Genomic DNA, 27,061 nt, shown 5'->3' on the forward strand with positions numbered 1-27,061 from the left:
GTCGTGCTCATAACATGGTAAGGCCAGAAAAACCAATCACAACAGAGAATATGAATAATTTAATTTTTATTTATTGCATGGTATAGATTAATTTGTAAAAATCAATATTAAAAGCAAAATATCATTGCATATACATGTATGCAACAATTATATTAGTGCCCATAGCTATTTGGCTACCATCGTATGTATTATATGTATATTTATACCCGTAAGGACTGACTATATAGAAAGATGGCAGTAAAAAAACGAAAAAAGGATTTTTTGCAAAAATGTGTAAAAAAAACTCTTTTGTATATAATACAGTGCAGCAATGTGCTTATAAGAAAGAGCGCAAAATAAGGTGCAATAGTAAAAAAGTGCAAATGCACTTACTTTAGGATATATAGAATAATAGACGGATCGCCAATGCGGTATGGTGCACCCCGACGCGTGTTTCGGACGCACAGCTCCTTCGTCAGAAGGTGACACCCTGTGCGTCCGAAACGCGCGTGGGGGTGCACCATACCGCATTGGCGATCCGTCTATTATTCTATATATCCTAAAGTAAGTGACTGTATATATTGGCCCAACTAATAGCACTTTACCCATATAGGTCTTTTTGCACTTAAAGCATTTGCACTTTTTTACTATTGCACCTTATTTTGACACATTGGTGCTTCTGGGTATCTTGATTTTATAATATATGGTTTTATATTTTATATTTATTAATATTTTATACTATACCTTGATATAACTAGTGTGTTTAACTAATTTTGCTATGCTTCAATAGCCTCCATGGGAGGCTAGAAGCAGGCACCACTCGATCATCAGATCGCTGCTATGTAGCTGAAATGCAGGCTTGCTATGAGCGCCGACCACAGGGGGGGCGCTCACAGCAGGCCGGCATCAGTAAGCATAGAGTCCTCAAGGACCTCAATGGTTACCATCCCGACGCATCGCCGACCCCGATCATGTGACGGGGTCGGCGATGCGATAATTTTCAGGAGCGCGGCCAGAAGCGCTGGTTAAATGCCGCTGTCAGCGTTTGACAGCGGCATTAAACTGGTTAATAGCGGCGGGTGAATCGCGATTTCACCCGCCGCTATTGCGGGCACATGTCAGCTGTTCAAAACAGCTGACATGTCCTGTGTTATGACCTGGTGGTTAGCAGCACCCGGAATGACCTGATAGTTAAAACTCACACAGGACAAGCTCTGGGATGTGGGAGCTCTGCTGACCGCAATCCCTAATCCTATCACACACACTAGAAATAGCCGTGGAGCGCTCCTGACTCTACCTAGGCGCCTCGTCACAGCCTAAGAGCTAGCTAGCCCTAGAGATAGAAAATAAAGCCTACCTTGCCTCAGAGAAATTCCCCAAAGGAAAAGGCAGCCCCCCACATATCTTGACTGTGAGTAAAGATGAAAGTCACAAACGCAGAAATGAAACAGGTTTCAGCAAAGGGAGGCCAGACTTACTAAATAGACAGAGGATAGGAAAGGTAGCTTTGCGATCAGCACAAAAAACTACAAAAGACCACGCAGAGTGTGCAAAAAGACCTCCGCACCGACTAACGGTGCGGAGATGCCACTCTGCATCCCAGAGCTTCCAGCTAGCAAGACAAAATCATGATATCCAGATGGACAAGAAAACAATGAACGAATTAGATACTATCAGGAACTTAGCTTCTGCTGGAGTAGACAGGTCACCAGAAAGATCCAAGAGCGAACTGAACCAATGCAGAAACATTGACAGCTGGCATGGAGTAACGATCTAAGTGGAGATAAATAGAGCAGCCAACCAAAGGCTAAACCACGTCACCTGTGTAAGGAACCTCAGAAGCAGCAGCTCCACTCACAGCCACCAGAGGGAGTCCATGGACAGAACTCACCGAAGTACCATTCACGACCACAGGAGGGAGTTCGACAACAGAATTCACAACAGTCCTGGCTTTAAGGTTGGCTCAGCGCCGGAGCCCACATCAAAGCAGGGGACCCGACCTCCGCAATAATAGTACGGCGGAGGTCGGGAAGGTGTTAAATCTTAACTACAAATGACACATGATTTTTTTTTTTTATGTAAATGCTTACAAACCCACTCACAGATTATATTATGATGTCAAGTGGAAAACCCCTATGTGTAACACCATACACTAGCAATACACTAAACTTAGGATACAGAATGCTGAAAGCTGAAAGCTTGTAATATACTCCCTTTAAACATTCTGCATGGTGTCCTAGATAGCAAACTTAGTCATGTGAGCAGCTCTCTCCTGATTCTGGAGGAGCCGAGTAGAGGAGTTTTCCTGTCTGGAAGATACTGGTCGGTAACGTCACAACAGATATCACCCCCAGTCTCTACCAGACCCTTTCCAGTCATTGTAAGGCAGCAGAGGAATGACTCAGCTTCCATCCATTCCTCATCCATCCATCCCTCCCTCATCCATCTCTCCCTCATCCATCCACCTCTGATACATTCATCCATTCCTCATTCCCTCATCCATCCATACATCCTTCCGTCATCCATCCATCCCGCCTTCATCCATCCATCCATCTATCCCTACTTCATCCATCCCTCCCTCAACCATCCATCTCTCCCTCATCTATCCATCTCTCCCTCATCCATCAATCTATCCATCCCTGATCCATTCATCCAGGCATCCCTCATCCATCCCTCCATCATCCATCCATCCATCATCCATCCCTCCATCATCCATACATCCATACATCCCTCACCTCCTCATCCATGAATTCCTCCCTCATCCATCCCTACCTTATCTAGCCCACCCTCCCTCATCCATCCCTCCCTCATCCATCAATCCATCTCTGATCCATCCATCTCTCATCCATCCCTCCATCCATCCTTCATCCATTCATCCATTACCTGGGTGTCAGTGTGAGTACAGGGTACCTGGAAACCTCCACCATGACATGTATTTCAGCGTCTGCCTTTGTCACGGCGTCTGCTATCACGTCCAATTTCCACCTGGTCATCCATTCCCATCCCTTCCAATTTTTAAAATTTTATATCACTAATAAAGATAGCCTTTTTATACTTTAGACTCGTCCATTTGGTTTGTGTCCTCTTTACATACTTATAGCTTCATTGATGGGTCTTTATTTATCCTATATACACACATGTGGCGGTGATTTCTTCCACTCTCACCCCTAATACTCCCATTACTGGTTAGCATTTGGCTACTATGTGTGTGTTTTTCCTTTGAGATTCATTGTGTAGTTGAGGTGTGTATTACGAGGTTCTGCAGCAGTTGAGGTGTGAATCTATGAGGTTCTGCAACAACTGAAGTGTATTATAAGGTATATATGTAGATATACACACATTTACACTCTTGCACACGCACATGACTATAGACTTTTCACTTCACAGGATTCCTATGCCAGGGGGTAATGTGCAGAAATGTGACGCTCTATCACACTGTGGATGTGGTGTGGAGTGTAGAGATTGTGCTGCTTTCCACAGATGAGAGGACATAGGACACTGGTCTCTTATTTCCAGTACTGGAGTGATGACAGAGGTCATTGCAGCGGCAGATACTGACTGCCAATGGGTGTGCAGCGGGCGGACAGAGGGCGGTGCTGGACCCTGAGGTCGGGAAGTGCAAGTTCAAGCTTTGATGTGACATAATAAAGCACAGAGAGCTGGCAAGTTTGGTAGATCCGCAGGTAATGAAGTGAAGTTCAGGATGAATGAAAGAGAGAACCCCAAAAAATGTATAGGAGTGTGGTATATTACAATAAAGAACAGATTAGCATTAAAAAAAAAAGGAATTCGGGGTCAGACAATCTCAAGAAGAGTGAAAAGGTTCCAAAGAAGTGCAGATGCGAGGTGTGTGAAGATTCTGTAGATTTATAATTTTTCCTTGTTGGCTGTTATCAGTTTACACCAGAGTCAGATTTTCATTTATATTCATTCATGTATATGCATATTCAACAATTCTAACAAAACTCACCAGTTTGAAGATAATTCTAGCGACAAGTCTGACAGAGTCAGTTGGAACATTTGGGAAAATATTTTTCAGGCACAAACATTCTCTTTTGTGGTCTTTCCAAGCTTTTTTCTAAAAAGTAAAAACACAAGAAAATGTTACACACAAAAACATTTACATTTTCCCTGTGCTCATTTTTAGTGTAAGGACTATGCCATTAAATTTGCCTGCATATTGGAGAATTGATTGCACGAAAAAAAAAAATCTTATTGGGTTGTCCACTAATTTTTATTAAAACAAGTTTTAAAATAGACCGACCAGTAAGTGTCTACCACTGGTCTACTCATTTCCTCTTCCATTTAAAGAAAAAAATAATAAAACAAACTAGTTACCAAACCCGTGGAATTTCAATCAATTTCAAGAGCAGTACACAAAATACAATATTTCTAAAGCTCATTCTAAAGATTATTTCTTGATCTTAGAAAATTTTAAATAGTATATTTTATGTAATTTTTCAAGAAATCACATTGATGACATGTCATAAACCTCTGCAACCAATCCCCCCACTGATCAACTGAGAAGCTTCAGTGAGTACCGTTTAAGATTTTCACAAAAAAAAAGTATTCTCAAGTTTCAAAATTATCCCCTTTCCTTGGGATAACTTCCCAATGCTGGGGTCCGACTGCTGTGTCCTAGAAGAGGATTTTTTTAATGGGGGCACTGAAGATAGAACTCAGCTGGTCTTAGGCACTCCTGTGACGATAAATGCAGCGGCACTGTGCATGATCAATTCAGTTCAGTGCCTCGTTTCTTGGGATTGCTAGAGGCCCCAGTGGTCTGACCCACAGTCTTTGGGAAGCTATCACACAGATAATGGATGCGTTTGAACCTAGAGAATACCAATTTAACTGAAAATGAACATCAAACCTAGGTATCTGGTCAATGCAAATTGTAAATTTCATAGTGTATGTGACATTACAAAATCTTATCTAATATTAACAGATTTTAAAAAGTTGGTTAACTGTTTAAAAAAAAAAAAGAATGATTGGCCTTAGTAGTCATGTGATATACCGGGCATGCACTACCAATTACCAAGAAAAAAATTGCACATGCTGAAGTCTTAAATGCCCAAGGCTTCTTTCTCCTGACGTCTTCTAACCAAAAAAGTGCAGGGCGCCCATATACATATTAGGCAGTTATCGGCTAGCTCCTTACTTCATTAAACGGCCTGTCAAAAACATATTTTATTGCATTTTTCATGAATTCAGACAACAGTCCTGCACGGCGACATGAACACTCTACAAAAAGCGTGATGAGCTGAAAAATGAATCAGTCCCGATAGGTCACTGACATCATTTTCATATTTTACTTTATACTTAGAATGGAAAAAATGTCTATGCAGACCTGGTAACATCAGGTTTTTCTCATGTAAGAATATAACAATAAATTATTATTTCAAAACTTTTTCCACCCTTAACCCCTTTACCCCCAAGGGTGGTTTACACGTTATGGACTGGGCCAATTTTTACAATTCTGACCACTGTCCCTTTAAGAGGTTATAACTCTGGAACACTTCAACGGACCCCAGTTATTCTGAAATCGTTTTCTCATGACATATTGTACTTCATGAGAGTTGTAAAATTTCTTTGATATTACCTGCGTTTATTTGTGAAAAAAACAGAAATTTGGCGAAAATTTAGAAAATTTCGCAATTTTTCAACTTTGAATTTTTATGCAATTAAATCACAGAGATATGTCACACAAAATACTTAATAAGTAACATTTCCCACATGTCTGCTTTACATCAGCACAATTTTGGAACCAAAATTTTTGTTAGGGAGTTATAAGGGTTAAAAGTTGACCAGCAAGTTCTCATTTTTACAACACCATTTTTTTAGGGACCACATCTCATTTGAAGTCATTTTTAGGGGTCTATATGATAGAAAATAACCAAGTGTGACACCATTCTATAAACTGCACCCCTCAAGGTACTCAAAACCACATTCAAGAAGTTTATTAACCCTTCAAGTGTTTCACAGGAATTTTTGGAATGTTTAAAAAAAAAATAACATTTAATTTTTTTTCACAAAAAATTTACTTCAGCTCCAATTTGTTTTATTTTACCAAGGGTAACAGGAGAAAATGGACCCCAAAAGTTGTTGTACAATTTGTCCTGAGTACGCCGATACCCCATATGTGGGGGTAAACCACTGTTTGGACGCATGGGAGAGCGCGGAAGGGAAGGAGCGCCGTTTGACTTTTCAATGCAAAATTGACAGGAATTGAGATGGGACGCCATGTTGCGTTTGGAGAGCCACTGATGTGCCTAAACATTGAAACCCCCCACAAGTGACACCATTTTGGAAAGTAGACCCCCTAAGGAACTTATCTAGATATGTGGTGAGCACTTTGACCCACCAAGTGCTTCACAGAAGTTTATAATGCAGAGCCGTAAAAATAAAAAATCATATTTTTTCACAAAAATTATCTTGTCTTCCCCAATTTTTTATTTTCCTAAGGGTAAGAGAAGAAATTGGACCCCAAAAGTTGTTATACAATTTGTCCTGAGTACGCTGATACCCCATATGTGGGGGTAAACCACTGTTTGGGCGCAAGGGAGAGCTCGGAAGGGAAGGAGCGCAGTTTGACTTTTCAATGAAAAATTGACTGGAATTGAGATGGGATGCCATGTTGCTTTTAGAGAGCCACTGATGTGCCTAAACATTGAAACCCCCCACAATTGACACCATTTTGGAAAGTAGACCCCCTAAGGAACTCATCTAGGTGTGTTGTGAGAGCTTTGAACCCCCAAGTGTTTCACTACAGTTTATAACGCAGAGCCGTGAAAATAAAAATTCTTTTTTTCCCCACAAAAATTATTTTTTAGCCCCCAGTTTTGTATTTTTCCAAGGATAACAGTGGAAATTGACCACAAACGTTGCTGTCCAATTCGTCCTGAATACGCTGATACCCCATATGTGGCAGGGAACCACCATTTGAGCGCATGGCAGAGCTCAGAATGGAAGGAGCGTCATTTGGAATGCAGACATAGATGGATTGGTCTGCAGGCGTCACATTGCGTTTGCAGAGCCCCTAATGTAACTAAACAGCAGAAACCCCCCACAAGTGACCCTATATTGGAAACTAGACCCCCCAAGGAACTTATCTAGATGTGTTGTGAGAACTTTGAACCCCCAAGTGTTTCACGACAGTTTACAACACAGAGCCGTAAAAATAAAAAATCTTTTTTGTTTCCACAAAAATTATTTTTAGCCCCCAGTTTTGTAATTTCTCAAGGGTAACAGGAGAAATTGGACACCAAAAGTTGTTGTCCAATGTGTCCTGAGTGCGCTGATACCCCATATGTTGGGGTAAACCCTGTTTGGGCGCACAGGAGAGCTCGGAAGGGAAGGAGCACTGTTTTACTTTTTCAACGCAGAATTGGCTGGAATTGAAATCGGACGCCAGGTCGCGTTTGGAGAGCCCCTGATGTGCCTAAACAGTGAAAACCCCCCAATTATAACAAACCCTAATCCAAACACACCCCTAACCCTAATCCCAATGGTAACCCTAACCACACCCCTAACCCTGACACATCCCTAGCCCTAATCCCAACCCTATTCCCAACCGTAAATGTAATCCAAATCCTAACCCTAACTTTACCCCCAGCCCTAACTGTAGCCTTAACCCTAACCCTAGCCCTAACCCTAGCCCTAATGGGAAAATGTAAATAAATAAATTTTTAAAATTTTTCCCTAACTAAGGGGGTGATGAAGGAGGGTTTGATTTACTTTTATAGCGGGCTTTTTAGACGATTTTTATGATTGGCAGCTGTCACACACTAAAAGACGTTTTTTATTGCAAAAAATATTTTTTGCGTTACCACATTTTGCGAGCTATAATTTTTCCATATTTAGGTCCACAGAGTCATGTGAGGTCTTGTTTTTTGCGGGACGAGTTGACATTTTCATTGGTACCATTTTCGGGCACGTGACATTTTTTGATCGCTTTTTATTTCGAATTTTGTGAGGCAGAATGACCAAAAACCAGCTATTCATGAATTTCTTTTGGGGGAGGCGTTTATACCGTTACGCGCTTGGTAAAATGGATAAAGCAGTTTTATTCTTTGGGTCAGTACGATTACAGCGATACCTCATTTATATCTTTTTTATGTTTTGGCGCTTTTATATGATAAAAACTATTTTATAGAAAAAATAATTATTTTTGCATCGCTTTATTCGGACGACTATATCTTTTTTATTTTTTCTTTGATGATGCTATATGGCGGCTCGTTTTTTTGTGGGACAAGATGACGTTTTCAGCGGTACCATGGTTATTTATATCCATCTTTTTGATCACGTGTTATTCTACTTTTTGTTTGGCGGTATGATAATAAAGCGTTGTTTTTTGCCTCGTTTTTTTTTTTTTTTACGGTGTTCACTGAAGGGGTTAACTAGTGGGACCGTTTTATAGCTCGGGTCGTTAAGGACAGGGCGATACTAAATATGTGTACTTTTATTGTTTTTATTTAGATAAAGAAATATATTTATAGGAACAATATTTTTTTTTTAGGAATTTTTTTAAAATTTTCTTTACACATGTGAATATTTTTTTTTACACTATAACATTGCCCCAGGGGGGGCATCATGTTATAGTGTAAGATCGCTGATCTGACACTTTGCTGTGCACTGTGTCAGATCAGCGATCTGACATGCACTCCTGGAGGCTTCCCGGCTCAGAGCAGGCGCTGTGAAGCCACCTCCCTGCAGGACCCGGATGCAACCCCGCGGCCATTTTGGATCAGGGCCTGCTGCAGGGAGGAGATAAGAGACCCTCGCAGCAACGCGATCACATTGTGTTGCTCCGGGGGTCTCAGGAAAGCACGCAGGGAGTTAATGTGCCGGGGGCGGTCTGTGACCGCTCCTGGCACATAGTGCCGGATGTCAGCTGCCATAGTCAGCTGACACCCGGCCGCGATCTGCCACGCTCCCCCCGTGAGCGCGGCCGATCGCATATACCATACTATCCCGTCGGTGGTCGTACGGGCCCACCCCACCTTGACGGAATAGTACGTCTAATGTCAGAAAGGGGTTAATGCCACCCATAATCTGTACAAATCCATTGAGGGGAAAAAACTGAAATCCATCACAAATCCATTGAGAAAAAAACAAAAACAAAATTAAAATAATGTGGTTGAATAAGTCTGAATATAGTGTTATAATTTTGGATGTGGTTTTCAGAATTAGCCAATCATATTTAAAGGGACTCTGTCACCCCCTCCAGCCGTTAGAAACTAAAAGAGCCACCTTGTGCAGCAGTAATGCTGCATTCTGACAAGGTGGCTCTTTTAGTTATTGGTGCAGTCAAAGCAGAAATAAAGCATTTTATAATTTTGCAAAAATAACAGTGTGTTATGCTTTATTCACAGTGCGGGGCTGGGATTCACAAGCAGGGTGGCCGCACAGGCGCAGTCTGCGAGACTGCATCTGAGGTCAGACGGGCAGCGCTCACTGCGCCTGCCCCTGGCAGAACTAAACAACGCAGGTGCCAGATTTGATTGGAAAACAGCGCCCGGTGCCGAAGAAGCCTTGAGTGACGGCAGTGTGGCGTGTGCAGCAGGGGGGTTAAGACCTGCTTCCAGGACTGAAGACAGGTATTTTTGCGAAATTATAAAACGCTTTATTTCTGCTTTGACTGCACCAATAACTAAAAGAGCCACCTTGTTAGAATGCAGCATTACTGCTGCACAAGGTGGCTCTTTTAGTTTCTAACGGCTGGAGGGGGTGACAGAGTCCCTTTAAACTCATGGTACGTCTTAGACCTTACACAGCTGTCACCATTTACAGTGATTCTGATTAACTCCATATAAAGTTTAACTGTTCTAATAAGATTCTCCTGAGATTTTTTTTTCTAAATACATTTTACAGCAAACCATGGTCTGTAAATAGCTTACAACACAGAAAAGGGATCTTCTTTTTGAATGTTATCAGTTAGGAGAAGGCTACAAAAATACTTATGATGCATTACACAACGGTGATATTACCTAGAACTGAAAAAGGGGAAAAAGACCAGTGAACATAGGGTGAACATAGGGTGACACAGTGAATTAAAGTTTGGGTGAGATATGGCTCACCTGGTGGAGTTGCGCCTTTCACTACTATCACAACTCCAATATAAGCCTGTAATATAGGCAGCCTCTGCAGTCACACCACCATGTAGTAGACCCCCTTTGATGATGATAGTGCTGCTATTGCATACATGCTTAACTGAGAATTATTTTGAAAAAGGCTTCACTCAAACCAGAAATGTGCAATCAAGTGTGTGGAGCTACTCATCTTCTACTGCAGCACAGTCATCATCAAACGCCTACCCTCATCTTCTTATACATTACTTAGAATTGGACATACTTCAAAAATTGATGAAAAGACAAATAGTAAATTGGACTGGGAGACTGCCAAAAGGCCTACACCACTCCTAATAGCGCTGGCTGTGCACGTATACAGCTTCCTTCTTGCGCCATTTACCATGCCCCTACAGATGCCACATGATTATTGATAGCTCTAAGAGCATGATGAACCACATCTACTTGGCTCTCTGGACATAGCAAAGTTTAAAAATGACCCAGGCTGGGTCGAAAATTTGACGTTCTTCAGACCAGGACGAAAATGTAATTCATAACACTGGTCAACAGCATTTTTGGTGCCAAAGATATTTCATCGAATTTAGGGTAACTTTGGGCTGCTGATTCTGAATATGTCATCAGTTTTGCCAGATTGGCTCAAGTTTTTGAGATTTTTGGTATCTTATTTATAGCACTTGTTGGTAAATGCGACGCATCATCTCATTAATTTCTTTGGATTAGTACTTGAACTGAGCAGTTCTCAATATAGTTTTGTGTTAATTAGTGTTCTAAAAGTTTGTTCATAGCTTGATTTTTGCACTAACTTTATGTTGTTGTCTGTTTTCCAGTGAAAAGCATGAACTCATCAAGAAGAAGTTGTCTTAACGATCCAGACTCATTCTGTTACATTTGTGGTGAATACACACTGCCAAAACATAGAAGAAACATAACAGACTTCGTAAAAAAAGTGTATTTTGCCTATTTTGGGGTTATGCTTGGGGACCAAGACAAGTTTTGGGCACCACACATAGTGTGCAAAGCATGTATCGAATTATTACGAAAATGGAGCAAAGGACAAAGAAAAAGCTTCAAATTTGGTGTTCCAATGGTGTGGAGAGAGCAAAAAAATCATCATGATGACTGTTATTTCTGTGCAGTGCAAGTGCAAGGATTCAATAAGCATAAGAAACGAAAATGGGAGTATCCGAACATGGAATCTGCAAGAAGGCCTGTCCCTCATTGTGAAGATGTGCCTGTACCTGTGGTTACCATGTTACCTGACCTTCCCCCATCTGATGATGATGAAGTGTGTATTGGCAGTGTGTATTCACCACAAATGTAACAGAATGAGTCTGGATCGTTAAGACAACTTCTTCTTGATGAGTTCATGCTTTTCACTGGAAAACAGACAACAACATAAAGTTAGTGCAAAAATCAAGCTATGAACAAACTTTTAGAACACTAATTAACACAAAACTATATTGAGAACTGCTCAGTTCAAGTACTAATCCAAAGAAATTAATGAGATGATGCGTCGCATTTACCAACAAGTGCTATAAATAAGATACCAAAAATCTCAAAAACTTGAGCCAATCTGGCAAAACTGATAGCATATTCAGAATCAGCACCCCAAAAATACCCCAAATTCATTAAAATATTTTGGACACCAGAAAAAAAATTTTTTTTTGTTGACCTGTGAAAGCGAGCGAAGAACAGGGACCACCTGGCCTGTCGGGGATTTAGCCTCCAGGCTGACTGGATGTAGGTCAGATTCTTATGGTCAGTGAAAATGATAAACGGATAAACAGCTCCCTCCAGCAAATGGCGCCACTCCTCAAGGGCCATCTTGATGGCTAGCAACTTTCTATCCCCAATAGAATAGTTGCACTCCACAGGAGAGAAGGCCTTAGAAAAGAACCCGCAGGAAACCAAACAACCAGAAGAGGACCTTTGAGATAACTGCGCCAGCTCCGGTGGAAGAAGCATCCACTTCCAGGACTAACAGCTTTTTAGCCTCAGGCCGATGCAATACAAGTGCGGTTGAAAAAGCCTGTTTCAGACTAGAAAAATCCTCTTCGGCTTCAGGAGACCACAAGATAGAACTGGATCCCTTCCGAGTGAGATCAGAGATAGGCTTGATGATGGATGAAAAATGCGGAATAAACTGTCGGTACTAATTAGCAAAACCAAGGAAGCGTTGGATAGCTTTCACCCCTGCCAGACGAGGCCATTGGAGAATAGCAGATAACTTCTCTGGGTCCATCTCCAGTCCATTATCAGATACAATATATCCTAAAAAGGGCAAAGATGATCGTTCGAAGATACACTTCTCCATCTTCGCATAAAGCCGATTCTCCCGGAGGCGCTGCAGGAAGAGTCGGACGCTCCTTCTATGAGAAGACAGATCCGGTGAGAAAATGAGGATATCGTCTAGGTAGAACACAACGCAGGAGTAAAGCAGATCCCGAAAGATGTCATTGACAAATTCTTGAAAAACTGCGGGAGCGTTACACAAACCAAAGGGCATGACGAGATACTCATAATGTCCATCCCGGGTGTTAAAAGCAGTCTTCCACTCATCCCCTGGGTGAATACGCATGGGATTGTAGGCTCCACGTAGGTCCAACTTCGAGAAAATCCGCGCCCCTCTCAAGCGATCAAAGAGCTCCGGAATTAATGGCAGCGGGTATTTATTCTTTACCGTGATGTCATACAACGGTAGTCGATACAGGGACGTAAAGAGCCGTCTTTCTTTTTACAAAGAAAAAACTGGCACCAGCAGGTGAGGAAGATTTTCTTATAAAACCCTTAGCGAGGTTTTCTTGGATGTACTCGGACATGGCAGACGTCTCAGCAAGAGATAAAGGATAGCTTCTACCTCTGGGTGGTGTGGTCCCAGGATGTAATTAGACAGAGCAGTCATAGGGCCGATGAGGTGGAAGAGTCTCAGCTTCTTTCTTGTCAAAAACGTCAGAAAAAGACCAATAGGCAGAAGGCAAGCCCTCAGGACCAGAGGAGGATTGAGAAACCGTAACCGGTCGGACTGAAGCTAGGCGCCTCTATTGGCATGGATGTCCCCACCGAAGAATCTCACCAGAACGCCAATCCAGGACAGGTTCGTGAGTCCGAAGCCAAGGAAGACCGAGCAGAAGGGGATGAGACAAGTTGGGCAAAACGTAGAGCAATCCTCTCCTGGTGCAGAGCTCCCACTTGAAGAGTTACCTCCTCAGTAACCATAGAGATGGACTCCTGCAGAGGCTTGCCATCTACGGAAGCAATCATTCGAGGACATCTCAGGGCTACCACCGGAATCCGGTATTTCTTCACCTCCTTAAGCCGAATAAAGTTACCTGCCGCACCCGAATCCAAATATGCTAGTTCTGAGCCACGTCTTTGACCCTGAACAATCAAAACAGAAAGAGCAAGAGGTGGAGAGGGTTCACACACACTTAGGGAGGCCTCTCTTACCTGAACTAAGTGGAGGCGTTTCCCGGCCTCTGTGGACATGAGCGCAGGAAATGAGATGTGCCACCACAGTATAAGCAGAGACCTTGTGCCAGCCTCTCTCTTTTGCGTTGATCTGCCATCTTGACTCGATCTACCTGCATGGGTTAAGAGGAAGAGAAAGGGCGAATAGGCCTCCTCTCCCTAGCAGCCTCTCTAGAGCGCTCTTGGAAGCGCAAATCAATGCGTGTAGCAAGTGAAACGAGCTCCTCCAAGGTAGTGGGAGTATCCCGTCCTGCTCATCTTTAATCTTTCCCGACAAACCACGCCAGAAAGTACCTATCAGTGCCTCGTTATTCCATCCAAGTTCTGAAGACAGGGTACGAAAGCATATGGCATATTGCCCCACAGAGAGGGTACCCTGATAAAGGTTAAAAAGAGCCTCAGTTGTGGAAGCGAGCTTTCCGGGCTCATCAAAAACCTTTCTGAAAGTGTCCAAAAAGGTGGCAATACTGGTCATAATAGGGTCTCGTTCCCAGAGAGGATTCACCCAGGAAAGAGCCTCTCCCTCTAAATGGGACACGATAAAGGCAACCTTAGCCCGGTCGTTAGAGTACTGCTGGGGCAGCAACTCGAAGTGTAAATGACACTGGTTGAGAAAACCCCGACACAGTTTTGGATCGCCGCTATAGCGAGGCGGTTTATCCAAACCAGGCGGTGGAGCTCTGGTAGAATCTTGAGGCCGGGAAGAGCCTTGGAAAGAAGCCGACTGCAAGGAAAGCAAGCGACCATCCACGGAAGCCTTATAAGACAGGATCATGCTGCTGAACGAGCTCTTGCTGGAGACTGGCCAACTGAGTAGCATTCCCGGGATCCACGGTTTGTAAAGCAGACAACCGGGAATCCATTGTCTTCACAAAAGACATGATTCGAGTCAGGTTTTCTCGCAAGAAAACCAACTCTTTCTGGGCAGAGGCCCCGGCGGGGGCCATGGCCTGATTATGCTGTTACGCTGAAGGCAATGGGTACAAGGAGTGGACCCACTGGACCGTGGAACCGAACCTCCCCCGAGCGAGCACTCCAGAGTGGGACTAACCTCTATACAGGCACTGTTAGGAGGCAAGCACAGGGACCTCAAGAACCACGGAGGCCAGGACCAGGGATTGGCTCAAAGAAAAGGCAAAAGGGAGAACCGAGGAGCAGTACAAAGAGGAAAGGAACGGAGGGAAAACCTGGGTGAGAAAAAATGGGAGCTGAGGACTAGGAGGAGCCAGAAGAAGAGATGAAAACCAGACTGAGGAAAGGAGGACAATGGAACAGTGGAACACGGGAGCAGGAACTGAAATAGAGAAAAGAAGAACAAGGGGTTAAACAGAAACTGTCTGGCGAAGCACAGGGAAACTATGCGACCCAACTATGGCAAGAAAACACTATAATCAGGCGCCTCCACTAAGGAAGGAGGGCCTGAAATACCTGACGCCAGACAAACAGATAGGCCAGGAAGTACTGCCGGGTTAGGTCATGCAGGAAGAGAAGAGAGAGGGAGCGCGCGCGGTCAGATCCTACTGCGCCTGCGCAACCCACAGGAGCACGCAACTGAGTGAAGAGAGGACACACGCCGGGATGCCAGCACCGAGCTCCGGAGTGAAGAGGAGGCAGCGGGGAGAGCAAGCGACCCGGACCCGGAGGCAGCAGGAGGAGCGTCAGGAGCCAAGGTAACAATGTATGGGTTTAACTGGAGAAGGGGCTGTACACAGGAAATGCCCTCAAAAGGAGGACGACTGCAAGAAGAGTGAGCAAACATTGCCAATTCCAGATGTGCTATGCTGATGGATTTTTAATAAAAAAATTCAAATGCTGTCATAAATTCAGACTCCAACAAAGCATTAATTTAAGGGTGTGCATATTTGTGCAACCACATCATTTTAGTTCTTTATTTTTGTTTTACCACCAAAAAGATTTTAGTGTATGTTTCAACTGAATTCTACAGATTATGGGTGACATTAATGGTTAAAAAAAAGTTCTCATCTGATTCTTCTTGGTTTAATTTTTGACATGACAAGAACCTATCATTTAATAATGGTGTGTACAGTCATGGCCAAAAGTATTGACACCCCTGCAATTCTGTCAGATAATACTCATTTTCTTCCTGAACATGATTGCAAACACAAATTATTTGGTATTATTATCTTCATGTAATTTGTCTTAAATGAAAAAAAACAAAAAGAATTGTCCTAAAGCCAAATTGGATATAATTCCACACCAAACATAAAAAAGGGGGTGGACAAAAGTATTGGCAACTTACCTGTGGCACCTAACAGGTGTTGGCAATAACTAAATCACACTTGCAGCCACTTGACATGGATTAAAGTTGACTCAACCTCTGTCCTGTGTCCTTGTGTGTACCACATTGAGCATGGAGAAAAGAAAGAAGACCAAAGAACTGTCTGAGGACTTGAGAAACCAAATTGTGAGGAAGCATGAGCAATCTCAAGGCTACAAGCCCATCTCCAAACACCTCAATGTTCCTGTGTCTACCGTGCGCAGCGTCATCAAGAAGTTTAAAGCCCATGGCACTGTGGCTAACCTCCTTATATGTGAACGTAAAAGAAAAATGGACAAGAGATTTCAACACAAGATTGTGCGGATGTTGGATAAAGAACCTTGACTAACATCCAAACAAATTTGGTGTAAAATGCCGCGCTACCAAAGCCTAAGAACCAATGAATGGCTGCCTAAAACGAATAGATAAGTAAATAGCTGGATAAATGAATATATGAATAACTAACCAAATCTCACACCCGCTGGATGTGATATGAATTCCACCTAAAAATAAAGATGGTTGGCGCACATACAATACCAAATAATGCGCTGCCTATCCAGCGCGCATAAACAGCATAATGCAAAATGCATAAATATAGTGACCACAGTGATTTGATGTATAGCAACTGCGTGCTTATAGCTGTAATAGGTAGGTATCTTACCGCATGGGGTGCCCGCCAACCTAAATGGATCTAGAGCCGTCCGTGGTTGAAATAGAGCGATGCCCGTGAGTGTTGAGGCAAGGTGGCTTGTAGAAGCTAGTGGGGGAAAGCAGGCTCACACCAGTTGCTGCTGTCTGCACACAGTGTCCACAGTGAGTGCCGGGAACAGAGTACCGCCCTCCACCGATATCTCCGGCGAAGGTGGGAGAAAGGTGGCTTGCAGGGGTCTGTAATAGGGTAGGAGCAAGTCGGCTTGTGTTGCCCGCATTTGGTGTAAGTTACTGCTGCACAGCGCAGAGCCAGGGAACGTCCCGGCCGGAGGCGTCCCTGGTTACACTGGGAAAAGATGGCCGACGCTGTCAAAACAGCGTGTGACGTCACAGGCCTACGGAGCCTAGCTGCGGAAAAAGACAAACCAACGCGTTTCGGAGTGTAACGCACTCCTTCATCAGGGTTACCACCCCACGTAACTTGCTCAGTATATAAACACCTCTATGGGCACCCCGCTGCGAGCCCCATCCTGGCAGTGGTTTCAATTAAAATGCCGCACCCCATTGTTGTAATGTGACCACCTTGCTACGCCCCAACGATGAAAATAATAAGATTACTAGTACAAATGCAATACTGGATGTGTGTGACTATATGCATATATAGAAGAAAATTTATGCGGAATGACATACCAACAGTAAACGGTCTGGTGTACCCTAATAACTACAAATGAACTGTGATCAATATAAAAAATGTTTTTTCTATACAAAATAAAAATCTACCTTTATTACACCGATAAATATAAGAATAAATTCTAAAAAGACAACCTTCTCCTGCCTACTAGGTTGGTAAGAAACAAGGAAAATCTTAATATAAAAAAAAAAAAGGTGTGGGGGGGGGGGGATTTTTTTTAAAGAGTTTTTATTTTTTTTAGGATTATTTAAAAATATTTTAAAATTTATTCAAATTAATTAAATAAAAACAAGTCTAGAAAAAATATATATAAAAAATATATATATAGGAGAAAAAAATTTATATATAGAGAAAATATATATATATATATATATATATATATATATATATATATATATATATATATGTATATATATATATATATATATTAAATATATCAAGCAGGGAGAGAAATTCCGTAATTGAATTAGCAATAGATATCTAGATACCTCTCATGGTCATCAAAATGCATATAATTCAAGTTCCCAATTTAACCCTTTGGGGTATAAGCTGTCTAAGGAAAAAATCCATTGGGATTCTAGTCTCGACATTTTCATGACAAACAAGTTCAAGCTGCCCTGCAGTCTGAGGGTACAACAGTGTCAACTCGTACTATCTGTCAGCATCTGAATGAAAAGGGACTGTATGGTAGGAGACCGAGGAAGACCCCACTTCTTACCCCGAGACATAAAAAAGCCAGGCTGGAGTTTGCCAAAACTTACCTAAAAAAGCCTAACACGTTTTGGAAGAATGTTCTCTGGTCAGATGAGACAAAAGTAGAGCTTTTTGGGCAAAGGCATCAACTTAGAGCTTACAGGAGAAAAAAAAGAGGCATTCAAAGAAAAGAACATGGTCCCTACAGTCAAAAATGGCGGAGGTTCCCTGATGTTTTGAGGTTGCTTTGCTGCCTCTGGCACTGGACTGCTTGACTGTGTGCATGGCATTATGAAGTCTGAAGACTACCAACAAATTTTGAGGCATAATGTAGAGCCCCGTGTGAGAAAGCTGGGTCTCCCTCAGAGGTCATGGGTCTTCCAGCAGGACTATGACCCAAAACACACTTCAAAAAGCACTAGAAAATGGTTTGAGAGAAAGCACTGGAGACTTCTAAGGTGGCCAGCAATGAGTCCAGACCTGAATCCCATAGAACACCTGTGGAGAGATCTAAAAATGGCAGTTTGGAGAAGGCACCCTTCAAATATCAGGGACCTGGAGCTGTTTGCCAAAGAAGAATGGTCTAAAATTCCAGCAGAGCATTGTAAGAAACTCATTGATGGTTACCGGAAGTGGTTGGGCCCAGTTATTTTGGCTAAAGGTTGTGTAACCAAGTATTAGGCTGAGGGTGCCCATTTTTGGAGTTTTGTGTGAAATGATCAATGTTTTGCTTTTTGCTTCTTTCTCTTTTGTGTTTTTTCATTTAAGACAAATTAAATGAAGATAATAATACCAAATAATTTGTGTTTGCAATCATTTTCAGGAAGAAAATGAGTATTATCTGACAGAATTGCAGGGGTGTCAATAATTTTGACCATGACTGTATACTTTTTTATATCCACTACCTACTTGGCCTCATAGTCTACAATTCTAAATGTAAAATTGGCCTTTGGGGGCTGTGGCGCTTCCATTTACCCAGATGTGCGTCTTCAAATAAAACATCTCTACAATTTGAATAAGAGCATCAACATTTCAGAATTTCCAGTTTTTCAATTTGAAAAGTAAAAGAATAAATCCATTAATTACTGAACCAAGGTTAAAGCAACTTAACAGATGTTATGGTTTACATTTTATGTTGCTTATTAATTAACATAGTGTAATCTGTAATCTGAAATGAACAAGTGGATGAACTAATTGTAGTATTTTATGCAAGTTTTGCTCACAGTATTACTGTGAATACTAGTCATGTAAAATGAGTTTCAAGCTATGGCTTACACTGTAGTTTCTCCCTAGGCAGTATATTTCAATGCTATTAAAAAAGCTTTGAATTTTTAAACCAAACTACGCTTTGATTTAAGGAAACATTCTGATCTCAATTCAGAGAGCCAATTAATACCAAAATAAATATGTATGAAAACTTGACGGATTCGCTATTTATTTACATTAAAACATAATTCTTAAGGTCAATGGCATACATAAAAATCACAGGGCTCTATAGCACAATTTCTACATGTAGAGGTACAAATATTACAGGAGGTACACACAACACGTATGCCAGTACTGAAGCCCCTTAGTGTGCTAGCCAACTAATTTACCCCATTTGTGGCTTTTATAGCATTTAATGCCCTTCATACTACATAATAGTCACGTGTGAATTCAATCCACACTTAACCCTCATGAGTATTATGATGTCTCCACAGAACCACCCTCGAGATTGCAACCATTGAAAGATTGAAGATTGCAACCTTCTGAAATTTTTTACATTTTCGTGTTTTGCTACGTCACAACCTGGAATTTCACAGTTTTTTTGAAGGTTTGCATCAGTTCATGTAAAGTACGTGCCTACAACTGTGAATTTGGTTTTCTTTTTATTGTGAAGCAAACAACAAATAGGACAAAATAACTGAAAACTTCAGTGTGCATAACTATTTACCCCTCCCTATAGTTAGTACTTTGTAGAGCCTCCTTTTGTGGCTACTACAACTGAAAGTCGCTTTAAATAAGTCTATGAGCTTTCCACATCTTGCCACTGGAATTTTTCTCCATTCCTCAAGGCAAAACAGCTCCAGCTCTTTCAAGTTAGATGATTTCCTCTGGTGAGCAGCAATATTCAAGTCTGACCACATATTCTCAATTGCATTAAGATTTGACTAGACCACTCCAAACATTACACATTTCCTCTGAAACCTGTTAAACAATATTTGTGTACTGTACTATGCTCTTTTCTTTGTAGGCCTCATTGCGTTTTCAGTAAACAGTAAAATGATGTGCTTTACCAAAAAGCTCTATATTGGTCTCATCTGTCCACAAGATGCTTTCTCAGAAGGATTTTTGGCGGACTCAAGCTTCTTTCACACTAGTGTCGGAATCTCCCCGTCGCAATGCGTCGGGGAGAGATTCCGACGCTAGCGTTTGCTGCATTGCACAATGGGTGCAGCGGATGCATTTTTCCGGCGCATCCGCTGCCCCATTGTAAGGTGCGGGGAGGTGGGGGCGGAGTTCCGGCCGTGCATGTGCGGTCGGAAAAAGCGGTCCGTCAGGAGAAAAAACGTTACATGTAGCGTTTTTTTCTCCCGACGGTCCGCCAAAGCACGACGCATCCATCGCAAGACGGATGCGAAGTGTGGCAATCCGTCGCAAATGCGTTGTCAATACAAGTCTATGGGGAAAAAACGCATCCTGCAAGCACTTTTGCAGGATGCGTTTTTTCTGCAAAACGACGCATTGTGACGGATTAAAAACAACGCTAGTGTGAAAGTACCCTTACATACATTTTGGCAAACTGCAGTCCAGCTTTTTTATGTCTTTGTGTCAGCAGTGGTATCCTCCTGAGTCTCCAGCCATAGCGTTTCATTTAATTCAAATGTCAATGGGTAGTTCAAGTTGACACTGATGCACCCTGAGCCTGCAGGACAGCTTGAATTTCTTTAGATTTTAATGATGGTTGCTTATTCACCACTCGGACTATCCTGCTTTGCTACCTTTTATCAATTTTTATCTGCCATCCACGTCCATGGAGATTAGCCACAGTGCCATGGGTTGTTAACCTCTTGATTATGTTGCGCACCGAGGACAAAGGAACATCAAGATTTTTGTAGATGGACTTGTAACCGAGAGATTGTTATTGTTCAACAATTTTGGTTCTCAAGTCCTCAGACAGTTCTTTTCTCTTTCTGTTCTCCAGGCTTAATGTGGCACACAAATACACACAATGCAAAGATTGAGTAAACTTCTCTCCTTCTTATCTTGTTTCAGATGTGATTTTCATATTGTCCACACCTGTTACTTGCCACAGGCGAGTTTGAACGAGCATCACAAGCTTGAAACAAAGTTGTTAACCCACAATTTTGGGAAGATGGCAACAATTTTATCAGGCCTAGCCACAAATGTTTTCTATGGAAAGCGGATTTATAACAATGTAATGGACATGTCCGCACACTAAGATATTTTGGAGAAATGTAATCAAATATGTTAGTGTTATATGGAAGGGTTAGATTTGGTGATAGCATTGCTGTGACAGCCAAATGAATCCTGCAGAAAAATTGACCTTGAGCATCTATCCCACAGTTTCAGTGAATTGCAGGGACGCCTTTAAAGATACATGGAGAGACTTGAGACCATTAAACAGAAGGATGCTAGAGCCAAATCAGTTTTTAAGAAATAGGGAATGTTCATAACCAATACACCCATGCAGAAAAAGTGGCCATACTCCTATTCAAGAACTCCCCATGGAATCTGGAATCAGAACTCAGAGGTAATCTGGGAGGTTTAAACATTCAGGATTAGACCTTCTCATTTTAGCTTCTAAGAAATATTGAGTCAAACTTACTGAACTATAACAGACACAACATACCTCAAATAGACATATTGCCAGGGACACAGAAGAGGTGCCTTCTGTCCTCCCTTCTCATAAAAGGAAATCTGTGAGTAAGATCTTGAGATCTCTGAGCTGATGTCTTATTCCAAAGAAATCCACATTTTCTTCATATGTAAATGAGCTGTTAAGATCTATGAGCTGGACATAGATCTTCCAGACAATATTTCCTCCAAAGCTTATTATAATTAAAAAGGAGTATTACCAGTGTGAGACATGCAGATCAGGAGGGCAGACTGTCAGTAATTATATGTCTCAAACTCAAAACTAGGAATCAAGATATCTCCATACATATTTTTAAATAATCCCAATTTCCAAGATGGTGAACCACAGGCAATATTTACAACCTAGGGAAAGACACAGAATCTACACAATAGGCAAAGTCAGACATACAACAAAAAAGAATTATGACTGTAGATGAAATCAAACAAAACTATCCCACCATTTCCACAACATTGCTTTTTCATCACAATGTTATGAGATATATAACTTTTTTGCTAGGTCAACAATGCTGCATAAGGGCTTCTTTTTATATTTGATTTTTTTATTGGTACCAATTTGATACATTATATTGTTGATTGTTATTTATTCAGATTTTTCAGACACAGAGTGAACAAATTCTAACAATGGGGGAACTGCTTTTATTTAATTTATCTTGACATTTACTATGCAGTAAAAGTGATAAGACAACCTTATTCTTCTGGCCAGTCCAATTACAAAAATTACAGATTTAGGGTATGTGCACATGATGTCTTTTTCAGGTGGATTCCTCCTAAAAAAGTGCATCAAAAAAGCCTCTTAACATTTTCATAGTGCAAAGCAATGTCAAACTGTCATGGATATGCCCTTGTTCTGTCTTGTGTCACATCTTTTAAACCCCTCAAGGGTTCGGAAACCCTGATGCAGTTAAAAGAGGTGACATGCTCATTCTTCAGGAGAATTACACTGGGAAACCTCCTGTGCTCTATTCCTAGCAGTTCAGACTTATTTATATTTTGCTATTTTTGCGCACTAAAACCATTTCCCCCCAAAAAAATATATATTATTACAGTTCTATTTTCTAAGAGTTATAAGATAATAATTTACGATTAATTCATATTAATTTACGAATAATTTAAGATTATACTTTTTAACACATTGATTGAGTAGTTCTTTATGAACTGATGTTCAAAGGGAACCTATTACCAGGTTTGACAGATATAAGACCACGACTTTTCAGGCTTTATAATCAGCATTCTATAAGGCCTGTCCCACAATTCCAGATAATTCCGGTACCGGAAAAATCGGTACCGGAGTTATCCGTGTCCGTGTGTCCGTGAGCTCACGTAGGCCATCCGTGCGGCACACGTGTGCTGCCCGTGTGCCGACTGGGTACCGCACGGAGCGTGCAGGAGACAGCGCTAGAGATAAGCGCTATCCCCTGCATCTGGTGCTGAAGCCGCCATTCATATCTTCTATCCAGCAGCGTTCGCTGAAGAGAAGATATGAAAAATCCTTTTTTTTTTCTCGTGTTTAAAATAAAGATCCCTGTCCCCACCCCCTCCCACCCCCTGTGCGCCCGCCCGCTGTTAATAAAATACTCCCCCAGCTCTCTCGCAGCGTCCTCTCCACGCCGCACCTTCTCCTGTATGAGCAGTCACGTGGTGCCGCCAATTACAGTGATGAATATGCGGCTCCACCCCTATGGGAGGTGGAGCCGCATATTCATGACTGTAATCGGCGGCACCACCTGACCGCTCTAACAGGAGAAGCTGCGACGAGGACTGGAAGCAGCGAGGGAGCCGGGTAAGTACTTTATTAACTGCGGGGGGAAGGGGGAGAAGGGGCGCACAGGGAGTAGGAGGGGGGTGGGGACAGGGATCTTTATTTTAAACACGAGAAAAAAAAAAGGATTTTTCATATCTTTTCTCCAGCGAACGCTGCTGGAGAGAAGATATGAATGGCGGCTTCAGCACCCCGTGGGGGGGACAGCGCTTACTGTAGCGCTGTCTCCTGCACGGCACATGGACTGCACACGGACACTGTCCGTGTGCAATACGTGTTTTACACGGACCCATTGACTTTAATGGGTCCGTGTAATCCGTGCGCTCCCACGAACACCGACATGTCTCCGTGTTTTGCACACGGACACACGGTCCGTGAAAACACGCTGACATGTGCAGAGACACATTGATTTCAATGTGTCTACATGAGTCAGTGTCTCCGGTACGTGAGGAAACTGTCACCTCACGTACCGGAGCCACTGACGTGTGAAACCGGCCTAATGCTGTATATCTGCACCCAACCCGACCTGCAGCACACGAAAAAGTCCCTTTATTATACTCCTCTGCGGGGAGGTCTGGTCAGAGGGGTGTAGCTGGTCTTGGTCCGATGCCTCCCTTCTTCTTGCGATGCCGCCCTCCTTCTTGCTTCACATGGATGACACGTCCCTATGTCATCCATACAGTCTCCCCGGCATCAAGTTCCTGTGCAGGCATACTTCTTTGTCCTAACTAAGGCAGAGTAAAGTACTGCAGTGTGCAGGGCTCTTTGAAGTTTCCCGGCACCTGAGCACTGCAGTACTTTGCTCTGCCCTCGTCAGGGCAGAGAAGTACGCCTGTGATGGATGCAATGTCTGGGAGACTGTGTGGATGACGTAGTGACACGTCATCCACACGAAGCAAGAAGAAAGAAGGAATTGCAAGAAGAAGGGAGGCGCTGGACCAAGACCAGACCTAGGAGGCCTACCGGCCTGCAGGGGAGTATAATAAAACGCGACCTGTGTTGCAGGTCGGGTTGGGGGCATATACACATCATTATATAATGCTGTATATCAGGCCTGTAAGGTGGTGGTCTTATCTCTTATCGGTCAAACCTGGTGACAGGTTCGCTTTAAACTGACTGTAAAAAAAAACAAAAAAAAATGTACAACTTTTTGATCACATTTTAAACCACTTTTTTGTGTATTCCTATAATCTATGTGCAGCACCCCAGGGTCCTGGTCGTTGCAGTAATGTCGTTCTCCTCTAGGGGGGAGTGATGTTAGGTTTGGAGGCAATAAAGAAGATCTCTTTACCAGGTACCACAAACATACAACACATTTCATACTCCAGTCCACCAGGGGGAGCTATGCTCCTATTTATTAGGGCACTCTTCACACTTAGGAAAAACTGGTTGCCTGGATAGGAAGTTAGACAGTTGCTGACTGAGCTTTGCTCAGTTAGTTGGTCCCTGACAGAGGTGGGATCCTGTCAGAGGCTGAGACAGAAGGACACGGAGCTGCACCTGCCCTGAGTGCGGCAGCCTCCCAGAAAGAGACATTGAAGGATAACTGTATTGTAGAGAGGGTGAAGAAGTCGTAGCAAAGGAGTGGATATCAGAGCAGTTCTGCCCTGCACAGGCTGCCTCCTTCTGAGGCGCAAGATCCCGGTAGCCGCAACACCGAGGGAGCAACAGTCCTTTATGCCTTGCTCCAGAGACCGGCAGGACAGCTAATTTCACGTTACCTGCCCGCCCTATACCCAGGAGGCAAGGTGGCACCCACAAGAGGCCGGGGCATGATAGAGTCCCTGTAAAAAGCCTCAAGCCATCGGTCATACGGGTTTGTCCTATCCTATCTGGGGGACGGAGAGAGAGAGAGAGAGAGAGAGAGACATTACATCTGTAACATCTTCAACAGTTGTGAGGACCTTATGAGAAGCTTAGCAGTAAGGTACTACAACACACGGTGCTAGAGGAAGGCTACTGATTTCTACCTGGACAAGGGGAATCTGGATTTGCCTCCAAACCGGCCGGACTCTGCCTGCCCTGTGGTCCGTGCTCTGGACTGTGGATGCTGAAACCTTCAGTAAAAAGGTAAAGAGACTGCAACCTTGTGTCCTCGCTCTTCACTGCGCCTCACACCATCCACACTGGGAAGCCCTGGGGATATACTTCACCTGTGGGAAGGTATACCATCTAGCTGCCATAACATCACCCCAGGGGGCCCCTAAGCAGCGTCGGTCACCCTGACCGAATACCACAGGTGGCGTCACAAACTTATACCTTTAAAGACCTTTCCCTTTAACACAGACGTTCCCAGGGCCACGGACCGGGTCAGCCACCGAGACATCCCCCTGAGGACCCGGTACCGAGTACCCCTAGCCCTTGGGGGCGCTCCAATCTTTTGGCATCACGAACAGGATCTACTTAAGCCTGAAAATCGGGTCAAGGGTGCCTAAGAACTGTGCCAGAATTGTGCTTGAACTGTGATTTTCTAAGGGACTGTGTATTGAAAAAGACCGCCAAAAATCCTGCCAAAACCGCCGCCATTACAGCGCCACAAGGAGCGCAGGAGAAGAAGAAAGGCGTGCAATTGTGGGCATGAACTGATGGAGAGCGCGAAACATAATGACCACCCAGTCCAAATACCTCTGTACCTTGAGGACGTGTCCGTCAGCAGCCGAGATCCGCACCCTAATCCTCAATGGCGGGTGGAGACAAAGAAAAAGAAACCGCCCCTAGAGAAGAGAGCGGGAAAAAGACCAGGAAGGAACAAGCCACGAGGACGACGCCATGGCCAGCCGTCCGGAACCAGACCGTGGGGAAGAGGCCGAGGACTCCCCCAGCCACCTGGAGAGACACCGCAGCCAGGCATCACCCGTTGTCCCTGACTTCCTGCAGGCCGGCGTGGAGGAGTTTATCGACCAGCTCCTGCAGATGCGGCTGAGCACCAAGGTCCCATGCCGGACGACGCCTGCGGAGGACCCACCAGCGCGGCCTCCAACACCGCTCCCTGCTTCGCTTACAGAGCCGCTGCCAGCACTGCTGCAGACGCCACCGCCAGTGAAACCGGCTGGCCCTGAAGACATCGATGCGGCAGGTAAGGACGTCGACCCTGCTCCGGTGACCGAGGGACTGCTGATACGCCCCGTAGCAGCGCCACCTCCCCGTGGTACCAGCCGGCTCCAACATCTTGAGCCTTGGGAACAGGCCATGGGAATGGAGTGGTTTATGAAGGCCCCATTTGCCGGGTGAGCTATATGCAGAGCGACCTGTGTACCGATGGGTCAACCCAGGCCCTGACCTCATGGGGTTCCCCGGGACCACTGAGCAGAAAGGAGAGACTGTAGAGGTTCTAAGTTGGGAGGAATACCAGTCCCAGCTCATCAGCAAGTGGGAAGAGAAGGAGGAGAAACACCAGGCCCAGCGCAGAGCCTTTGACAAGCGGGATCTACAGGTTAAAGCCCAGGCCCGCAAGGACCGCACCGCTAACCAGGCCCCGCATAAGCAGAGCACAGTGGTCACTTTCAAACTGCAAGGAGGATAGGGCTTTATAAAGGGACAAGGACTGTATGCGGAGATTTTCCTGAACAAGAGGG

The 27,061-nt window shown here is 43.5% G+C and overlaps 1 protein-coding gene across 2 annotated transcripts in view; it reads right to left on the bottom strand.

The window, feature by feature from the left end:
- The window catches only part of SMYD3 (SET and MYND domain containing 3), a 1,365,594-nt gene that overhangs the window by 1,177,468 nt on the left and 161,065 nt on the right, over positions 1–27,061 (bottom strand). For both annotated transcript variants that reach the window (XM_069769233.1, XM_069769234.1), the window contains exon 3: positions 3,950–4,057. In XM_069769233.1, coding sequence (XP_069625334.1) covers positions 3,950–4,057 — 108 coding nt within the window. The remainder of the gene's footprint in view (positions 1–3,949; positions 4,058–27,061) is intronic.

The sequence above is a fragment of the Ranitomeya imitator genome, chromosome 5 (genome assembly GCF_032444005.1).
Source record: "Ranitomeya imitator isolate aRanImi1 chromosome 5, aRanImi1.pri, whole genome shotgun sequence".
Lineage (NCBI taxonomy): Eukaryota > Metazoa > Chordata > Amphibia > Anura > Dendrobatidae > Ranitomeya > Ranitomeya imitator.